Source organism: Crocuta crocuta, unplaced genomic scaffold (genome assembly GCF_008692635.1).
Source record: "Crocuta crocuta isolate KB4526 unplaced genomic scaffold, BGI_CrCroc_1.0 scaffold20, whole genome shotgun sequence".
Taxonomy (NCBI): Eukaryota; Metazoa; Chordata; class Mammalia; order Carnivora; family Hyaenidae; genus Crocuta; species Crocuta crocuta.
Genome location: NW_027527932.1, coordinates 5,224,617 through 5,244,191, shown reverse-complemented (window position 1 = coordinate 5,244,191; position 19,575 = coordinate 5,224,617). Strand labels below are relative to the sequence as shown.

Genomic DNA, 19,575 nt, shown 5'->3' with positions numbered 1-19,575 from the left:
GGGGGGGGGGGGTGGGGGGGGGCGGCAGAGAGAAAGGAATGCAGAATCCGAAGCAGGCCCCAGACTGAGCTGTCAGCACAGAACCTGAGGTGGGGCTTGAACTCATGCACCCCAAGATCATGACCTGAGCCAAAGTCAAACGTTTAACTGACTGAGCCACCCAGGTGCCCCAAAAAGTCTGATGGTGTTTAAGGTAATAACTGTAAATAGCTCTGTTAACTATTTGAGAATTTTTGAACAGAAATTTTTGAAAAGCAGGTCTGATGTTCTTTCCTTAGAACAGGAGTTGCCTAAAAGTAATTAATGTTATTTTGGCAACTGCCTCAGAGCCACTCTCCCACACACATTTTCAAGATGAAATGTTCTGTATCAAATTAAAGTGCTGAATCATTAAGCCAATGGTGCATGTTGCACCACATGCAACAGACATAATTTTAGAAGACTGGCTCCATTACAGAAACCCAAGTCGCTACTACAGGTTTTTGAAGACTCAGCCATAAGCTTGTAGGCTGGGAATCACTTCATTCTTGGGGCACTTCAGCCACTTCCACCGTCCCGGGTTAAGACCTGTGAGTCGCCTTGAGCTTTAGTTTTTCATCTTCCTCCTCCCTGTACCAAAACATCTCAATTTATTTCAACACTGACCAGACAGAGCAGAAAAACAAAAAACAAAAACAAAAGGCCCCAAATGCCTAAGTTCTCTGAGCTATGTGGACTGCTGTTCTAGACTGGATGTCTAGTTCAGCTAAAACACATGCCAGGACACTACATCAATTTCCTTTATATTTTCAAATAGATGCTCTAACAATAATATCACAGGCATATCTGAAAAAAGCAAGCTACGAACCTTCCAATGCTCTATAGTAAATAGGGAAAGGAAGATCAGAGCAGAAGAGAACGGAATGACTAAAAGCTTAGAAAGGGACTACACCCAGAGACTGAAAGTTTGAATGAAGACGCAGACTCAAAACAAACATGAGACAAGGGAAAGCTCACCTTAAGACCTCAGTCAGTGCAGGTTTCCTGTATGAAATTCAACATGTCATTTCTCTTGGGGGGGAAAAAAAAAGAGTCCAATAATTTTTTCACTTATTTAAGCTGGGTTCAGAAAAAAAGAAAAAAACCTCAGTATTTTATTATGTAATGAATAACTCCTGAAGTTATCACTCATCAAGACTAATAACCCCAGTAAATATTTAATAAATCTCTATGTTGGGCTCCGCTTTGAAGAGGGATTCAAATGAAGGCTACGACCTGGTTCCTAACTTTAAGGAGCTCACAATCTAGTTAGTATCTATTTCTCTGTACTACTTGGTTATGCAAATATCAATAAATATCGGAGGCAGAGAATGTGACATACAATTCTATCAGTCAACTTGTGATAATAAAGTCTGAGCCAGTGAATTTCACGAAAATGCTCCAGGTATGCATTGTAATCAAAGAAAATTCCACAGCCCAAATCACAGAAAACTATTTATTTCAGAGAACAGGATCTTATTTAGAAAGGATCACGAATATCAATCACCAAAAGGCGAAACTACCAAGTGCTCGATCAAATTAAGAATAACTGCCAATGCCTTTAGCTGCTTTTGAGAATTCTCCAAAGCTTTATCAGGGTGGACAGGATACATTTTATTCAGTCTAGCTCACTGTAAATAAATGCAAACTAGAACTGAAGCAGAAACGTTTTTCTTACATGTCTGGATACAGCTCTGTGAGGCAGGTAGGGAACTCCTAGAATAAAGAATGGAGAACCAGAAAAAAAGCAGGATCACCCAGGCTTCCATTAGGCCTGGGGCATCTGCGTGATTCTCCCGGGCAGCCGGCTGGCGCTGGCGGCGAGGCCTCGGGACTTAAGGAGACCAGCGTCGATCCACAAGACGGCTCTCCAGCTGCCTTCCGCCCCACCACTCATGTCCCAGAGAAAACAGGCCTGAAAGGGGCTACAGTGCAGAAATGAAACCCCCAGAGTGCCACTTCTTGGTTTCTGAAGCCAACTCCAGAGAACCCAGCTGGACAAACAGCAGCTCTAAGGACACAAGACGACACATGAACACAGAGCGCACTGTGCCACGTCCCTCTGGCTGTTCATACTGAGAAAAGCAGAGTAAAGACGATACAACTTAAAACTGCGTAACTACAAATAAAGATTCAAGTGTACAGAATACAGTGTTGCCTTTTTAAGTAAGTTCCTAAACCTAAAAGCCATAAAGCTAGGAAAACATTTATACTATGAATTAGAAAATTATACAATGAATCCTCAGAAAAATTAAACCTTATAGCAAATATAATAAATCAAATTTAAGTGAAGTAATTCTGATCAGCTTCAAAATACTCTACACTTGTTTGCAAACAACTTTATTTTTTCGCACCCAAACAAGGCTTAGCCGCAAGTTGAAGGAAGTCACAGAAGTCAGGGGTTCACCAGCTCCCTATGTTTTACCTTCATCAGAGACTTTTCAGAAAGGGTGAGTAAATAGGGTACTAGAAAAACAGAAAACTATTACCTCACTTCCTTATTTTTTCACATACAAAACTAAAGCATAATTAATTTCTGTACATAAAACGTGCATTAGTATCATTATCGTGGCAAAACAAAAAAAGGCTGATGAGAAATTAATGATTCCAAACATTCTTAACACACAAATTTAATTTACTTCTCAAACTGAGCAAACATCTTCTAGAGTTAGTAGTAATGAACGTTGAAAAATAAGACTGCTTTAAAACATACATCTTAGACGTGCCACTACATGAATTTCATTGAGCATGAGGTATAAGGTTGTTTTAAATTTAAACCTAACGAACTTTGACATTTCACAGTACTCAAAGTGAAAGACGCAGTCAATATGGACAAAGACTGCATAAACTTTCAAAAAGAACCTTATTAAAATCACACACGTGTTCCAGGATATTAACATTTCAAAATCAGAAAATTTCCACTGTCAGAGCGATTAACAGAATGAATCATATTCCCTGAATAATTAGGGAAGGACAGAGTAGAGTTTTAATAGGCACATAAGCTTTAGGAGATCACTGTCCCGTGTACAACATGCACATTCACATGCAAAAGTAGCTTTAAAATAATGCTTTTTTAAGATTAGCAAGTTGTAGCTTTTTTTCTGACACATATGAATGGTGGGTAAAAGGGAAGCTGATGTGCTTCCTGTGTTCTGATTTGACACTTTTACTTTCTGGCTCTTGCTGAGCTGAGCTGCGTACCTATAAATACCTCAATAGCCTCCAACTGTGATTTCCAGCAGAGAAACTAAATTTGTCTTGTTCCCCTCTGAAAAAAAAATGGATGACTTATCTATCTTACCGAAAACAATTTGGTTAAATAAATAAAAAAAAAAAAAAAGGAATGAGTATCTGAAAAGGAGAAATCACTATAACTAAATAAAATGTTCAGAAATAGAAACATATTTGAATTTTGAGCTCAATGAGTATTCAAAGCTAAGTCTCACAGAAGCTCAAAGAGATTTAAACACACGAAAGACCACTCCCTAGAAGGTACAGAAACCTTACCATTTACAAGCGGTAAGGACACACATAAAATCTCATTTTATGCAACACATGTCATATACAGCTAATATGACTGCTTTTACTATTACAGAAGCAAATTTGTTTTAAACGAACTGATTCAAAAATGTTTTTAAGGTTTTCTAATGGCAAAAAAAGATCATTCTTTGAAAAGAATTACCACTTTAGTAAATTCAATTTATAAATCTGAAAATCATACTTTTCCTAAGCCAAACAGATAGCCACTTAATAAAGAAATACAGGGAAAAAATGGAAAAAGACTTATTTAGGATGAATAATTTTAATATGTACAACATTATTTAAGATACATATTCACATTTTCCCTCTTGTGTAGCAATATGCCTACTTAAGAAAAATACAGATTACTTTCTCTGGATGTATATTTGGAAATTAAATTAAAAATAAACTTTGCCTTTGTACAGAAATATTCAGACATACTACTATCTGAATACAGTAATTTCACTACCCTAAGGCAAAAACATGGGGTTATTTTCAAATTATTTTAAGCACCATTAATATAGAATTTTACACTGAAATTTGTATTAACCTATCTGGCACATCAGTTAGCCTAAACAAATTACAATAAAGAATATCAGCTTTTTAAAGAACCATCACTTTACACACCGGTCATGTTAAAGATCAACAGAGAAGCATTTAATATATGAATCATGCTAGAAACATTTTTATAATCAAGTATATTATAATCATCCCAATCAGTTCGTGGGTTAGAAAGACAAGCATCAAGGGTTAATCACAAAACAATCTGCTATTAAGTTTCTCAATTTAGTTCAGCGAGTACATTAGTTGAAACCAAACAGATACAGAAACCAATTACACCACCGAGAACAACATTGTCAGTGCACTCTGTCCACAACTACAAGGATGAGGAGGGCCCATGAGAGGTGGGGAGAGCGGAGCGAGGGACTAGCTAGGAGCTGTACTGGGGAGAAAGATCACGTGCTTGCCTTGTACTGTTGGGTCACAGCTGCCCCACTGCATGTTAAGCCCTGGGAGAGCAAAGGAGAGAAAGAAACAGGAGACTGCTTCGGGTTTTCGTAAGCCAATGACTTCAGTCCCTGAATCAAAGTTACTGGTTATGTAAATCCAAAATGACACAAGTCTTGCCCTGAACCCCTTCATTCTGTGACGTACCATCAACACCATCTGCGGTTTCGCTTTCTTCTTCTTCTTCTTCTAGCATTTCAAAAGGAGTCATTATATCATAGAGAAATGAGAGGAACCCATAAAACCAATCTGAACTCTCCTCTGCTAAAATATTAAGGACTTCCTCAAGAGAATCAATATTTTCATTACTGCCATCTTTGGTCAGGCCTACATAAAGAATAAAGGAAGAGAGAAAGACAAAATAAGGAGAGCAGTTAGGTGGAAAAAAGAAGTTGAGGAAGAGTGATCTCAAAAAGGATGTGCATCATGGTCACAGAAGTTTACGGAAAAGGTATTTTGGAAAATAAACAAGCTGATTAAGATGCACACCTTACAATCAACTCTCAATCGTATGTCCCACAGGAAAGGCACAATTGCACCAATCCTCATCATTCCTACCAGCCCCTAACCAGGGCTCTGCCTTTCTCTCAGTAGAGAGTCTAGAGTCCCAAACACAAAATTGTTATTGGCCAAAATCAATTGATTTAATATCAGTGGGAAGAACGAATGAAAGCAGTATCAGGGTATAAAGATAGACACTTCTGACAACCTCCACATTTGCTGATTTACCGACCAGATATTATCGAGAGTTGATTATACAAGCATTTACATGTAACAGTACATATTCACTGAAGAAAATAAAAAGGTTCATCTCCTCACACTTTTCCCCTTAGGGCCCAGAGTTACCTTAAGAAACTCTGGAATTAACATGACTAGCAAGATTACTGTTTATAGCATCCACAGATGGACATATAAATATATTCAAGTTATATCAGATAATCAACTTAAATTTTAACACTCTAAGATGTTAGCAGTGTTTGCAGTGTTCTGGCTACTGACTCATGGTCTTGTAATTCTGACCAATAATAATGAGTCAGCTACTAATAATAATTCACTCTGGTGACCCATACTGAATTGGATCAAGGTCCCAGTCAGTCATTTGCAATAGGAATATTCCAAGGTTCTCTTTCCATAGGCCTAAGATATAAGCTTCTACTGCAAAGACCTCTGGCTCCTGTTTGGGTTTTGTTTCATTTTGTTTTGTTTTAAGTGTCAGTCCCAAAACAGGCTATCCTGATGGAAAGCAAAGTATATATTGTTTTTATCCTATTTTTTTTTCCTGTGAAGAACTGGCTTTGGGTAAGAAACCTCTCTTGGCCCAGTAAATATAAAAATCCACCAATATTGCCAAGTCCTATATAACAACACACATAATTTTGAAAAAGAAAAGAAAAACCCAGGGTAGAGGGCTCTGAGTGTAAGAAATGTGAACATCCATGACTTTAGAGCTTTTCAAATTATATAACCACCTAATTCAAGTAGGTCAGGCTTGGGCAATTCAAACTTTCTCCATGTGGCATAACACTCAGCAATCAATAGTGGCAGCTAAGCTATACCAATAAGATACCTAGTATGAATATTAAAGCATACAGTGTATTTCCCCCACTTTAGTCCATAGAAAAGCTACATCATATCATTCTTCATGTATAGGGGGGATAGGAGAAAACAAATTGCACTTGGTATTTTTGGTATTTAAATTGCTTTCTGATACAACCAGAATTATTTTTCACTGAATTTAACAGTTGACAAGGGCTATGAACCAAGGTCTGTATTCCGATTCAAATCTCTGTGGGAGTAATATCGTTTCTTCTTCTTGCCTTTACTGCAGCTGTGTATTCACAATAAACATGTTTCTTTTTCTCCATTTTCAAAGATTAGTACTTCCAAGTATCAAGTATAAATTATAAAGCTTTACTACCCTTCAGTATGACAGGCAGAAGTGTTCAACAAATATGCAGAAGTATCTGAACAAAACTATGACCCAAATGTGCAACCTTCTTGTGGTTCTTAAGACAAAAATACGACTTAGAGGAGAAAAGGAGAAATATTCTAGGGGTAGAATTCCTCAGCCGCTGAGAGCAGGCCTGAACCCAAGGGCGGAAGTGAATGCCTTCGAGTGGACAAGATCCAGTTCACTCATGAGTGCATCTGGTCTACAAAAGCTTATCAAGTATCAAGGCTCTAGGAATTGTTGATGGTCTTCCCTTCTGTTCTCCAGCCACACCTGATATGGTGCCAGCTAGGTGCTAATCACAGACAAAAGCACAATCATGTAATCGTTAGATGGTGCTACTCTAAGCATTGAGTCCCTGGATCATTTTCCTGTAAATTTTATTCAGGAAACAAGTTTTCAAAGAACACAATGTCCAGCAATGTAGTTTTCAATAACCTGAACCATTATCAAAGATACTTTCCTTTAAGTAGGAAGTATGTAAACTAGAATGGGCTTAGAATATTTTCAAAGTAGATCTTAAGGGCCATGGCCAGAAACAGTGAAATAAAATTGATGATGGCTATTCAGAATATCTTGATTTACCCACACATATTTCATTCTTTCTTTATATTTCACAAGAAAAAACAGATCTTAAGATGGGAAATGTAAATATGGATGGGTACATTTCCTCAAACTGGTGACATTAGGTATATGCAGATTTAAGAATGCAGAAAGAAATACTTATGAAAGAAATGCCAACCCCATGAAAGCTCAGCATATCTCAAACGCTACTACATCCACAAGCCAAGCTCCCCCTTAATCTCCAGGTTCCTACCTGTGTCTGCCCCTTTGGTCTCCCTATGCCTTAACCCAAAACCCATACCCTTGAGCAGCTCTCCAGTGAGAATGTACCCAAGAAGTCTGGTTTATTTTGGGTTAGACACTCACTGAATTTGCCCCCCTCCCCCAATAACCTTTCCCTGAACACACAGAGCCCATTACTATCTCTGTAACCCAAGAATTCACCAGGCTCTCTCTTTGCAACAATCTGCCAGGAACACAGGCACAATTAAGCTACGATAACCTCACAAACTAGAAAAGAACTTTAGTTATAAAATTCAATTCCAGTCAAGCTTGTATTTCATGCAGAGAATTCAATCATCATAGAAATAAGGTCCAAAGACATAAGTGAGCCTGACCGCTCACCTTTGGTTTGTTTCAGCTGTGAAGCCACAGGCTGTGAATGAGTACATGTATATGGTTAGACAGTTTATCTTAGCTGTCATCCATTTAATAGTCAAATTACCAGAATGAATGCTGAGATTCACCAAATTTGGTTCTACCTCTAAATATATAATTTTTATAAAAGGAACAAGTTATAATTTGCCCATACCACATATAGGTCTATTGTAAATGGCAATGTTCCAAGTTATGATGAATTAACCTCTTAATGGTTGCTTAAAAACATTATAGGAAATAAACTCCCACAATCTAAAATACTAAAAATCAAGTTACTATTGTATTTGCTATAGAAATCAGTGTGTTCTATAGGAAAAATAATATATTTTAATATTTAAAAGTTGATATTCCCTGACAAACCACATAGCTAATTTTCAGCCAAAAAAAAAAAAACTAAACAAACAAAAAAAAAACCACAACCAAATATAGTAGATGAGAAGTAAGATTATCTCTAAAAATGAGGAGGCATGGCCCACATGAAGTTATCTTTATGGGTTTTAGAACCCATCTTTATCTATTCAGAACCCATCGTTTAAAGTAAAATAATACAATGGAGTAATAAACCATTTATAGGCAAGCAAATTAGCATCGTTCCAATATGTTAAATTCTATATATTTTACTTCTTTTACATGTCTTGGATTATAGTCTTCTGAGGATTTACTATATTTGTAGAAAAATTTAGATATGTAATGACAACATTACACAGAAAATTCCATTAAGGTTAAGACAGGGGAAAAAATTTCATAGATAGTAAGTTTTCCACTGGTAAGGAGCAAACATAATTCCCACTGGGCAGTAATAAGAAAACAGAAACTAAGGTCAAAATTAAGAAGCTAAATTACATTTAATCACAACTACACCTTATTTTTCATATTTAAAGCTTACTATTCTATAAGGAGGTTAAGATTAATCTGCTGAAAACTATACCGTTGGTTCTAGATGTGATATCCACCCATTTTTCTTCTCATCCATAAAATAGACACAAAACTGTGTGTCTACAATGAATGCCTTTGCACTATTACTCTAGCGAGCATAGTGGACATTACCAGGCTGTATCTGTTATTTGTCTAAGTAGTTTTGTATACACAATTTTAATGCATGTAACACTACATAGTAAAGCAAAGGAAGTGATGTTATTTCACAAGCGGAAACACACATCTCACCAGGCCAGATTATATAAAATCTGCATATTAAAATTAGCACCATCCTTTCTAGGAAGGCAGCATTTTAAAACAAACGAGGGAATATCATATATTTATATATTACAAGAAATATCTCAATGATAAAAGACAGGTAATTCTAGTGATAGAGAAAGGTTCAGATTTCTGAAATAAAGAAACCCAGCCAATAACTACTGGTTCATATTTTAATATTACCTTTAAAATATGCATAGGACATTTCAAATGTTTAGCTCCAACATTTTATTTCAGAATGAATTTATGTAAGCCTTTAGAAACTTACATTTTCAAATGGAAGTGAATTATGTCAACTGATGATAATGAATGGCTATAATTACTATATCTGAAAACAAGCTAGTACATTATATGTGCAAATATTAAGTTCAGAATATGAAGTGTTTTAAATCTGAAAATAGAGATGAAATTATTATGCTTATAAAAATATTATGTGCAGGAGCTATATATTTATCCACATATAAAAGTAAATTGAAATGTGAGTCCATGGAAAAACAATTAAGCCATCAACATGTCAGTAAGAATTACATATATAATTAAACTGGGAAAATATCTTCCATAAAATGTGTATGACATAGATATTATTAAGGCAAAGATACTGTTTTGTTTCCAGCAAAAAATAAAAAATCTACTTGCCTAATAAAACTTTGGCATCATCCACATCAAAATCTCCATCACCATCAGCATCATAGACTCCTAGTTTTCCTGCAAAGGGGAGGAAAAGATGTATGGGAAGAAAGAGGAAAAACATTTGATAAGGTATTATCACTTACTTCAGTCTTGAACATCAGCCATAAATGTTACCAAGCAATGCATTTCTTGGCTCTCTGAATCCTGAAAATCCCAACTAAATATCTTACCTACAAATGACAGGCAATTCGCTCACAGATTCAGGAAGTGTTTGACTAACAATCTAACGGAGATAATATTTTCTTTAAAGTTTTAATAGTACTCTGATTTAATCCTTTCGGAAGAATTTTATTATGCTGCTAAAAAAGATTTTAGGTAAAATTTTCAACATATAGACGAAACATTACTGATTTCTATCTAACATGAAACTTAAATGCATCTAAAGGATGAAAGTTCCTACCACCAAAGGAAGGCCCACCAGACTAAATACAAATAATTAATATTTATTAACATCAAGTATAAATACTGAAAATAAGAGGGCAATTAATTTTAAATTTTATAAAATAATTATTCACAATGGAAACATCCTAAATCAACCTTAAAAAAGACTTCTGGAAATAAAGTATGTAAAACTGGCTTCCTGAAATTCAAAGGAAAACTTAGTTATCCCACCTAAAACTTAATTAGCGCTGGCTATCAAAGAAGAAAAGAAAACAAAGCTTAAAACTGACAACCTGAGAAGACAATACTACCAGAGACTTGCCTCATCAAGCAGAATAGATACATATCTTAAGGCTTTACTCCCTAGGAGCGCGGCTATATTTAGCACTTCAACTATGAGTCAAATACATTCAACCCTAAAAATCATCTTAAAATCAACATGATTTATAGCTCATCATTGGATCATGGTTGTGAAGAGACATAACGTGCAGAAATATTTCAAACAACCACCACAAATACAGCATTAGTACTAAGACACCAGTCTGTAGTACTGTTATCTCTTTAATAATAAGTAAATTAAAACACTGCCTATCAGCAGACAGAACTTTCGGAGGAGAGTGGCTGTGATCAACCTTTACTCTCCCAGAGCCCTTGTGCTACTGAGGGAAACAGTTAACTTGCTATGTGGAAGTCTGGTTTAGAAAGCACATTAAAAACGATGATGATGATGATAATAATAATAGTGATAGTAGTGACGGAGAGATAAGGGAGTATTGTTTCTATTGCTAAGAAAAATATAAATAAAAAGCACTAATCTGCAGGTCAAGGCAGTCCAGAGCACAGAGCTCAAGTGGAACTAAAACACAGAAAATACCATACTTTCTGACAAATTTAACGGGGGAAATTGGTGCTGCCACTTATATTCTCTGATGCATAAAATAAGGATGACGTTTTAGAGACCATCACAAGTAGACTTAGAATGCATCTCCAACAGCCTACCTTGAAGTACCTCTGATAAGTTATAGCGGAAGTCCTTTGCTTTGGCTGCATGCATGTAAAAACATGAAAATTGTTACTTGCTCTTAAATATACAATAATTTTAAATCTCTTCTTTGGTTTAATAGTTGTTCCCTAGCAATGTATCATGGTTAAGTCAACAAAAGCACAGATCTACTCAGAAGTTTGTCTCCAAACTAAAATTCTTCCTCTTTTACTCTCGGAGTCTATCCAGAGACCTCTCCTTCTGTAACCATGGAAAGCTTCAACCAACGGGAGATTACACATAAGCGTGTTTTGCCTCCTCCCCACCCAACCCCGAAAGATGTCTGTAATCTAACATCTAAAGCAGAAGGCTTTATGGAAGAGAGGGGATTTTCTATGCAACCCGGTGCAGAGAACAGCATGGGTTTTGCTTTCAGTGACAGGGTCCACTTTTTTCAGTGGATTATTAAAGAGGAACACCACTTAATCACAATAGCCAAAAAGTGGAAACAACCCAAATGTCCATCACTGATGACTGGATAAGCAAAATGTGGTGTGTTTCCATACAATGGAATATTATTCATCCATACAATAGAGTACTGAACCTTGAAAACAGTATGCTAAATGCAAAAAGGCAAACACAGAAGACCACATATTGTATGAATCCATTTATATGAAATGTCAATAAGCAAAGCACAGACACAGAAAGTACATTAGCGTTTGCCAGTAAACTGTACATTTTCACATATTAACAATATCGAACTTTATGTTGTTATGTGAATTTTACCTCAATTTAAAAAAATACATCATAAGATAGAAAAAAAAAAAAAAACAAGGAGTATGACTCCAAAAATGGTAATGAATCATTAATGTCAAAAGTCATGAACAACTGCAGTGATTACTGGGAGAGAAAAAGAAAAATCAGGAGAAAGGAAGACAAGTATCAGAAATCACATGGCAACCGCGTCAACAGCATACAGACAGCACCTAACATGCACACACCTCCACACACACATGCACAACCCTATCCCAACACCTCCACACACACCCCCCACACCCCATCCCAGCACATACACACCTCTATTCCAACACCTACACATATAGACACCCCCACCTCCACACACACACACACACACCCCTATCCCAGCACATACACACCTCTATGGCAACACCTGAACATATAGACACCCCCCCCTCCACACACCCCTATCCCAGCACCTACACACCTCTATTCCAACATCTACACACACGTACAACCTATCCCAGCACTAATACACACACACACACACACACACGCATACACAGATTCATTCCAAAAAGAAGGGGTGTGCTTCAAAATGCTAAGGAACGATCTTGCAAATTGGGTCCTGAAATAAATTCAGGGGCTCATGAATGTTTTAAATTCATAATATAACAAGACGAACAGAATTTAGAGTACTGCATTTCCTAAGAGTTAAGTACCATTTGATACAACTTTTCTGTGTGACACACATACAACATAAAGCCTTGTTTTTTTTTAACTACAGGTCATGTTCAAAGAAGACGAAGAGCCCTCGCCTCCAGGTAGCGCTGCTAACCACCCCTTGTTCCCACGCTGTTGAGACCAACCGAGAGGCTGCAGAAACTTAGAGTACCCCCCCAAATAATGACAAACCTTTAAGATTACTAAAGGATGTCTTTTACGCTTTTACAAATTTACATAAGAAACGACACCACAATTCTTACCTAAAACTTCCTCATAATCAACGAGATCAAACCAGACGACAGCGACAGACGTCCACACTCCCAGCAATGCAATGACCATAAACCACGTGAAAAAGGAACTTCCAGAAAGTCCTCCTTTCCTCCCATTTTTATGTCCTCCGTGCTTTGTATCTGTTTAAAAATAAAACAGATGAACAATGCCATTATATAAGGTGACACCTTATTAAAAGCCTCTTTTTGCTGAACTATTTCTCCAGGGATTTGAAAGTACTTACACTGGTAAATCATTTCACAAACAGCTTTCACTCAAATTCTCAAAACATGTTACGCAAAATAAAGATGTTGAAACAGAAAAGATTCTGTTTAGACTCGACATCACATATGTGAAAACTCTGACTTAAAAGAAATGAAAGAAATAAACTACTCATTGGCTAACAATTTTTTAAAAATAAAGTTTGATACAACATGTGTATTATATGTAATACATATAATATGCACACCTTGTTTCTAAGTTCTTTGCCCAAACCCCGTAAATATAACCTCCTCCAAAGTTCAGTGCATTATCAACGACTTAATGAAGTCCTATAGAAATGTAGCCAAATCCTTTCCTCTGGCTCACTTAAGTGTCTGTAGAATCTTTTAAAAGCCTCTTAATGGCCAAAGAAAATGGCTCCCCCCAAAAAAGGCTCCATATTCTTAGCCAAAGAGACAGAAGAAGGAATGAGACTATTTAGAGGAAACAGAGGTCAGGGAAGAAGGTGAAATGGTACAACAACCAGTCCCCTCCTTGACAAATCCCCTGGGGTCCAAGGAAGCAGGAAAAGGCCCATCAAGCACCATCGGTCTCCATGCAGGAAACAGCTTTGTAAACGCTGTCTGCTGTGTGTCATTTATCACACTGGGTGTGTTTAATACACCGTCTCTTCTTCAGGAAATATTCTTACAGCCCAAAGTAAACAAACAAACAAAAAAAGACAGTCAAGTGACACTGAGAGAAAATGGTCAACACTGGCCTTGAAAGAAAGTAGTATTCAAATTTCTCGTAAGAAGTAATATAATAAATATCGTTAAAAGGATAGGTCATATTCCCATACGCCCTTTGAGAGAAGGAAAAGTTCCACCAAGTAGTAGAGCAGCACTGTCTTCTCTGCGTCGAACGGGGGTCATACATTTTCCAAGTGTTCCCAGTGCACTGCGGCGTGTGACTCTCACAGAGGTCTTGTCACTGTATCTCAAGAGTGGTATGTATATATCTGGATGACTATAGAGAACAATTCTCTCTCCTGTGCAACTGTGCCCCACGCTGCTGGCCCGCTGGCATCCCCAGTTTCCTTGGGTCCCAGAGATTATGACAAACTAACACCGCCACAGGCTCCCCAGTGCCCCTACAGGGGTGATGCCTGGTTCAGAACCACCGGGGGTAAGGGCAGGAATCACCAGCCCTATTTTATAGGAAAAAGATCAAAGGATTCACCAGGACAAGTTGGCCAGAGTTAGGAATTAAATCTGACTTCTACGGTCCTGAGTTCCTTGATCCATACGAGGGGGCCAAACTACATGATTTCAAAAAAACCGCACTAGCTCTAATCTAGAACCTGCTTTCTGATGCCTAAGTCCAACTCTCATTACAGAATACTGGTATTAGTTTTCCAAGGGCTCAAATCAAGAATATACTGCCAAATCTTCTAGAAGAAAAAAATGAAAGTCTTATTAAAAAGATACATTTTTTAATAAACCACTAGATCAATTTTTCACTTGATCTTAGCCAAAAGGCCGAGAAGTGATACATCAACTTTTCAAAAGGGGCCATAAAAACTAAATCAGTCTGAGAAAATGAGTGTGTACGTGTATGTATACACACTCAAAAACATAGGTTTTAATCTATATATCCATATAAAATTATGACTAAATAAGACATTTTATTCTTAAAGAAAAGGTCAATTTTCTTTTCTAATGTTCTTTAAATAATAATAGATCTATCAAAAAGGACCAGATTTATAATCATATGGTGAATTCACAAAATAATACTTACCAAATAACATGACCATCTACTCTGTTTCTTATATGATTATTAAAAGTCTCCTAAAAGCTGGCTATCTAAAAAAAGGTAACGTATAGTTTTTCAAATTCTCCCTGGGCATAGATTATAATGTCATGTATTTAAAAAAATTTTTTTTAATGTTTTATTTTTTTTGAGAGAGAGAGAGAGAGAGAGACAGTGTGAGCAGGGGAGGGTCAGAGAGAGAGGGAATTACGGAATCTGAAGACAGGCACTAGGCTCTGAGCTGTCAGCACAGAGCCTGACGTGGGACTTGAACCCATGAACCCTGAGATTCACTTAACCGAATGAGCCACCCAGGAGTCCCTATGTTACATATTAAATGCACTTCACACAGGCTTCTCTGTTTCATTATCTGAACACAGCCATGGGAGAGGGAAACTGGGTGAACACTTCAGCAATGTTGGCAGGGAAAGTGAGGATTTCTGGTATTTCTGTGTGTCTTAAGTATAGAAATTATAAGAATATAAAGCATCATTAAAATCTTAAAAAATAAAAGAAAGAAGTGAGAACAGGGGAGTACCATAGATACACTAGCAGTGTTGCGTGTTTATGAAATTTCTATACATACGGAGACTTTTTAAAAACAAATTTTTAATGTTTATTTTTGAGAAAGAGAGAGCGAGATGGAGCATGAGCATGGGAGGAGCAAAGAGAGAGGAAGACATAGAACTTGAAGCAGGATCCAGGCTGTGCACTGTCAGCACAGAGCCCGATGTAGGGCTTGAACTCACAAACTCTAAGAGTATAACCTGAGCAGAAGTCAGATGTGTAACCAACTGAGCCATCCAGGTGCCCCATGAAGACATTTTTTTAATGCTACATAGGAGCACCTGGGTGGCTCAGTTGGTTGGGTGTCCATCTTTGGCTCAGGTCATGGTCTTGTGGTTCATGGGTTCGAGCCCCAATTTGGGCTCTGTGCTGACAACTCAGAGCCTGGAGCCTGCTTCAGATTCCGTGTCTCCCTCTCTCTGCCCCTCACCTGCTCACACTCTGTCTCTCCCTCTCTCTTTCAAAAGTAAATAAACATTAAAGACTTTTTATAATGCTGTATAAAAACCCTTTATTTATATATTCATAAAAATATATGCACATATACTTGTTTATATAGATTACTAATTATAATAAGAAAAATGCCTTCTGGAATATCCATTTACTGCCAAATAGGGATGGATGTATCATTTAAAATGAGTTTGTAACGAAATCACTAATGAAACAAAATAATTACTTGAATTCAAAGTTCAATTCTATGCCAATTTCTCTTTCTTAAAGCAGAAATGGAGGAAAATATTTAAGATTCTCAAAACGAAAGTATCATTTAACCAAGTTAATTCAGTAACCTAGGTTACTGACCTGCAATGCTAAATGTAAGTAAGAAGTGCAAAAAGTGTTTATATGCTTAAACAAAAGCATGTAACTGCGTGCACCACGGCAGAGATGAGGGATGGGGGAGGGCAGACACAGTAAAGAACAGACCTTGATCTACAGACAGTTTACATTTGCTTTAGAAGTGATGCTAACAACTGTAATCAAGTTTCCTAACTTACTGCAAAAAACTCAAGAATATACTTTAAAAAGACAACCTCACCCATTTGAGTTAAAGCAACAAAATGCTCAAAGACATTAAAAACCAACCGTGCTGACAGAAGGCAGGCCTGTCGGAGGTATGAAAACCAGCAGCAAGAGAAGACCAAGAATTTGAAAAGAATAAATCAGGGGGCTATTTCCCTTGAACTGTCCTGAAAATAATCCCAAGAACAACGGAATAATGACAATCAGATGGAGTCTGTCATTAAAATTATATTTCAAACTGTTTAAGAATGTAAAAAATGGGGGCACCTGGGTGGCTCAGTCGGTTAAGCATCTGACCTCGGCTCAGGTCATGATCTCAGGGTTCGTGGGTTCAAGCCCCATGTCAAGCTCTGTGCTGACAGCTCAAAGCCAGGAGCCTGCTTCTCTCTCTCTCTCTGCCCCTCCTCTGCTCGCACTTTGTCTCTCTCTCTCTCAAAAATCAATAAATGTTGAAAAAAATGCAAAAAACGTACAATAAATCTTAGATTTTTCATTTAAAATACTGTTAATCAAACAGATTCATCACTTTTAAACATCAATAAAAGGGTAAATGTTACTTAGCTAGAATGAATATGAAATTATTAGCAATATTTTATCCATCCTTTATAATGTCAAATAAATTGTTACTCTAGTAAATTCCATAAAGGAACAAAACAGCAAATTATAAAAAGGAGTCTTTCCCAGGACATCTTTGTTAGGAGAACTTTTTAACTGACACCAAGTAATACTCCCTTGATATGTCATTTTGAAAATATGGCGTACGTGGTCCCAAAGGGCAGATTAGTTTCTGTCCAATGAACTGAAAAAGGCACAGTAAGATAAACACTTCAAGAGAGTTTCAAACACCTTACAGAGACCTGAAGTCAGCACTTTGTCCCAAAGCTATTCTGGAAGAATATCTCATCGTTAACCCTATTTTCTAAGATCCGAGTAAGTCTAAGAGTCTTCATTTCATTTTCTGACTCACGATCCCACGTGCGGTCCCAGGGATTAGTCAAGAGGATTTTGTTAATGGAGGTCAAGAATTCGGCAAGAATTATGGGATTCATTTTTTTCCACGCTGACCCACCAAAAGTAATGACCTTCAAGTCAGAAAACTGTTCTTCCTACCAAACACAGAAAATTACCACAGCGAGCAATGAAGTGTGTCTCTCTATAAAACATAGGCTAGGGACAATAGGTAATTTTATGTGTTCAGTTGAGGAAAAGGAAAATAAGATGTGTCCCAGCACCTGAACAGGAGTCAGTCAGTTACTTCACTGGATTACAAATCAACCACGTCCAAGTTTTGCTTGGCCTTATGCTGCTGATTTCATATTTGTACATAAGCCCCACACATTTAAAGTTAAAAAAAACAACAACATAAAAGCTGTGAAGGAACTCATCAAACTGGTTATTTTTTTATGCTACAAAGTGTCACCTTTCGTGAGCCAAGAACTGATAAATGTGGGTCAGAAGTACGAGCTGATTGTACCTAACTAGGTAGGTTATGTAATCCACAGAAACCAAGAGAAATGTCTTCTAAAAGAACTAAAGATACGTATCTTGTGTTCTTCCTCGTGGCTGGATGAGGTGCTTTATCAGAAGAGTCCAGAGACCCATTCGAACCATTTATTTAAAACGGTGTTCAAAGTGAAGATCCTCGTATTCTCTGTACTAATAATAGACCCCTTACAGTGGTCCCTCAGGCAGCTCAGAGCTGGTAGCTGTCTTGGTGTCTTACTACATCTTTTTTCTTTTTTTTCATAAATACAAATTTGTTTGTGAATATATGAATATACAGCAAGACCACCCTGGTAGGGTTGCCGAACGTAACAAACAAAAATAAATCATAAAAAGTCCAACTCAAGTTGAAAAACAAAAACGTAACGAGCTAATGTGGCTTGCTTGCAACTAAGTGGAAAGACAGTCTTCTCTCACAAACGAGAGCAAAAACAAACATACAAAAATGTAAATTCAATTCATTATTAGAGAACACTTGAAGTTAATGATTCAGTTGAAATACGGAATAAAATATCGGTCTCCTTACTTTGCATTTATCACCCGCTTCACAAAAACTAGGTCAGCTGCCACATATGGGAAAGCCTGAGTCCCGCTGTGCCTGAACTAAGTGTGCTCACACGTGCCTTCAGTTGCCTACAGTGGGCTAGGAACCCAAGTCTACACACAATTCTTTAAATTTACTGTAATTACAAGACCCAGGAAGACTGCTTGTACATTTCCCTGAAGTTTTTAAAACGCGGTGTCTGATTACACAAATCTATAAGCTATTCTAAGACGCTGAAACATACTCAGCGCTGAAACATACTCAGATCAAGGACAGATTCTCCAGGAAAAGTTAAACTACCGTGAAAAGTTGACGTCTCCCGCAGTTCTAAATAGAAAATGCAGAAGATGTAGTCGAACAGTCAAAACTATTTTAAACTGAAAAGAAAGCTAAAAACTGCCAGCTAGATGCCAAACCACGTTTAACCCAAACAATACAAAAGTGCCTTTACCTTCAGCCATTTTGGTTTCTTCAATCCATGAGCGGTGTATATGGAAGACAAAGCTCGGGGCGCGGCCCGCAGGGACCAGCACCCCAGGGCCCTTCCCCACACAGCCTCAGCCTGGCCACCTGCTCCGCGGACGAGGCCTCTAGAGCTGAAATTGGACCTGACTGCAACCTCCGGTCAGCAGCTATTTTTAGAGACCCCTTCCTCGTGGCCAAATACCGCTAACCGCTCAGGCTGAAACGCCGCCTCACAAAGCGACAGCCAGCCTTCCCCCACTTGTGGGATTCCGCTGTCAGCCGGCCCTGCCTCCCGGCTCCAGACCCTAAAAAAACTCAAGCATGCGGGACAGAGAGACGGAACACAGAGTGCTGCCAGCTTTGTTTCCTTGGATGGGTCCCGAATGGTTCTAGCCCAAGTACCAAACCATTCAAAACCGCAGCACGCCTTGCGCTGGCACGGGGCCCGGCCCAGAGCAGCTGCGGCTGGCCCTTCGGGAGCTGACCACATGCCTACACGAAAAGACCACCACTTAGTTTGTCTGAAAGAAACAGAACACTAAGTAACCAGAAAGTAATTAATGCTCTAGGATTCTGATTCACAGGTATTACCGTCCCGAGTCTAATTCTAATGCAGCAAAAGTAAAAAATAAATATAAACAAAAATAAATAAAAATAAAAATGCTTCCCTGGAGAAGAAGGGAGAAGGAGCTGAGTCTGGAAGCATGGAGGGAGAGAGGGAGGGGAGAGACGGGGAGAGGGAGAGGGGAGACGGGGAGAGGGAGG

At 37.9% G+C, this 19,575-nt stretch overlaps 1 protein-coding gene and 1 pseudogene across 6 annotated transcripts in view; both read right to left on the bottom strand.

Annotated features, from left to right (window-relative positions):
* Positions 1 to 19,012, bottom strand: part of ASPH (aspartate beta-hydroxylase) — a 187,669-nt gene extending 168,657 nt beyond the window's left edge. For 2 of the 6 annotated variants that reach the window (XM_077751811.1, XM_077751809.1), the window contains exons 1-4: positions 18,797 to 18,983; positions 12,689 to 12,838; positions 10,982 to 11,026; positions 9,548 to 9,616 (exon numbers count right to left, since the gene is read on the bottom strand). In XM_077751811.1, coding sequence (XP_077607937.1) covers positions 9,548 to 9,616; positions 10,982 to 11,026; positions 12,689 to 12,838; positions 18,797 to 18,806 — 274 coding nt within the window. In that variant the 5' untranslated portion in view covers positions 18,807 to 18,983. Of the gene's footprint in view, positions 1 to 3,865; positions 4,873 to 9,547; positions 9,617 to 10,981; positions 11,027 to 12,688; positions 12,839 to 18,796 lie in introns of those variants that run through there. The other 4 variants (XM_077751814.1, XM_077751812.1, XM_077751813.1 and 1 more) reach the window with 4 other exon arrangements.
* LOC144221395 (U2 spliceosomal RNA) lies at positions 14,308 to 14,452 on the bottom strand (annotated as a pseudogene).
* Positions 19,013 to 19,575: the final 563 nt, after the last annotated feature.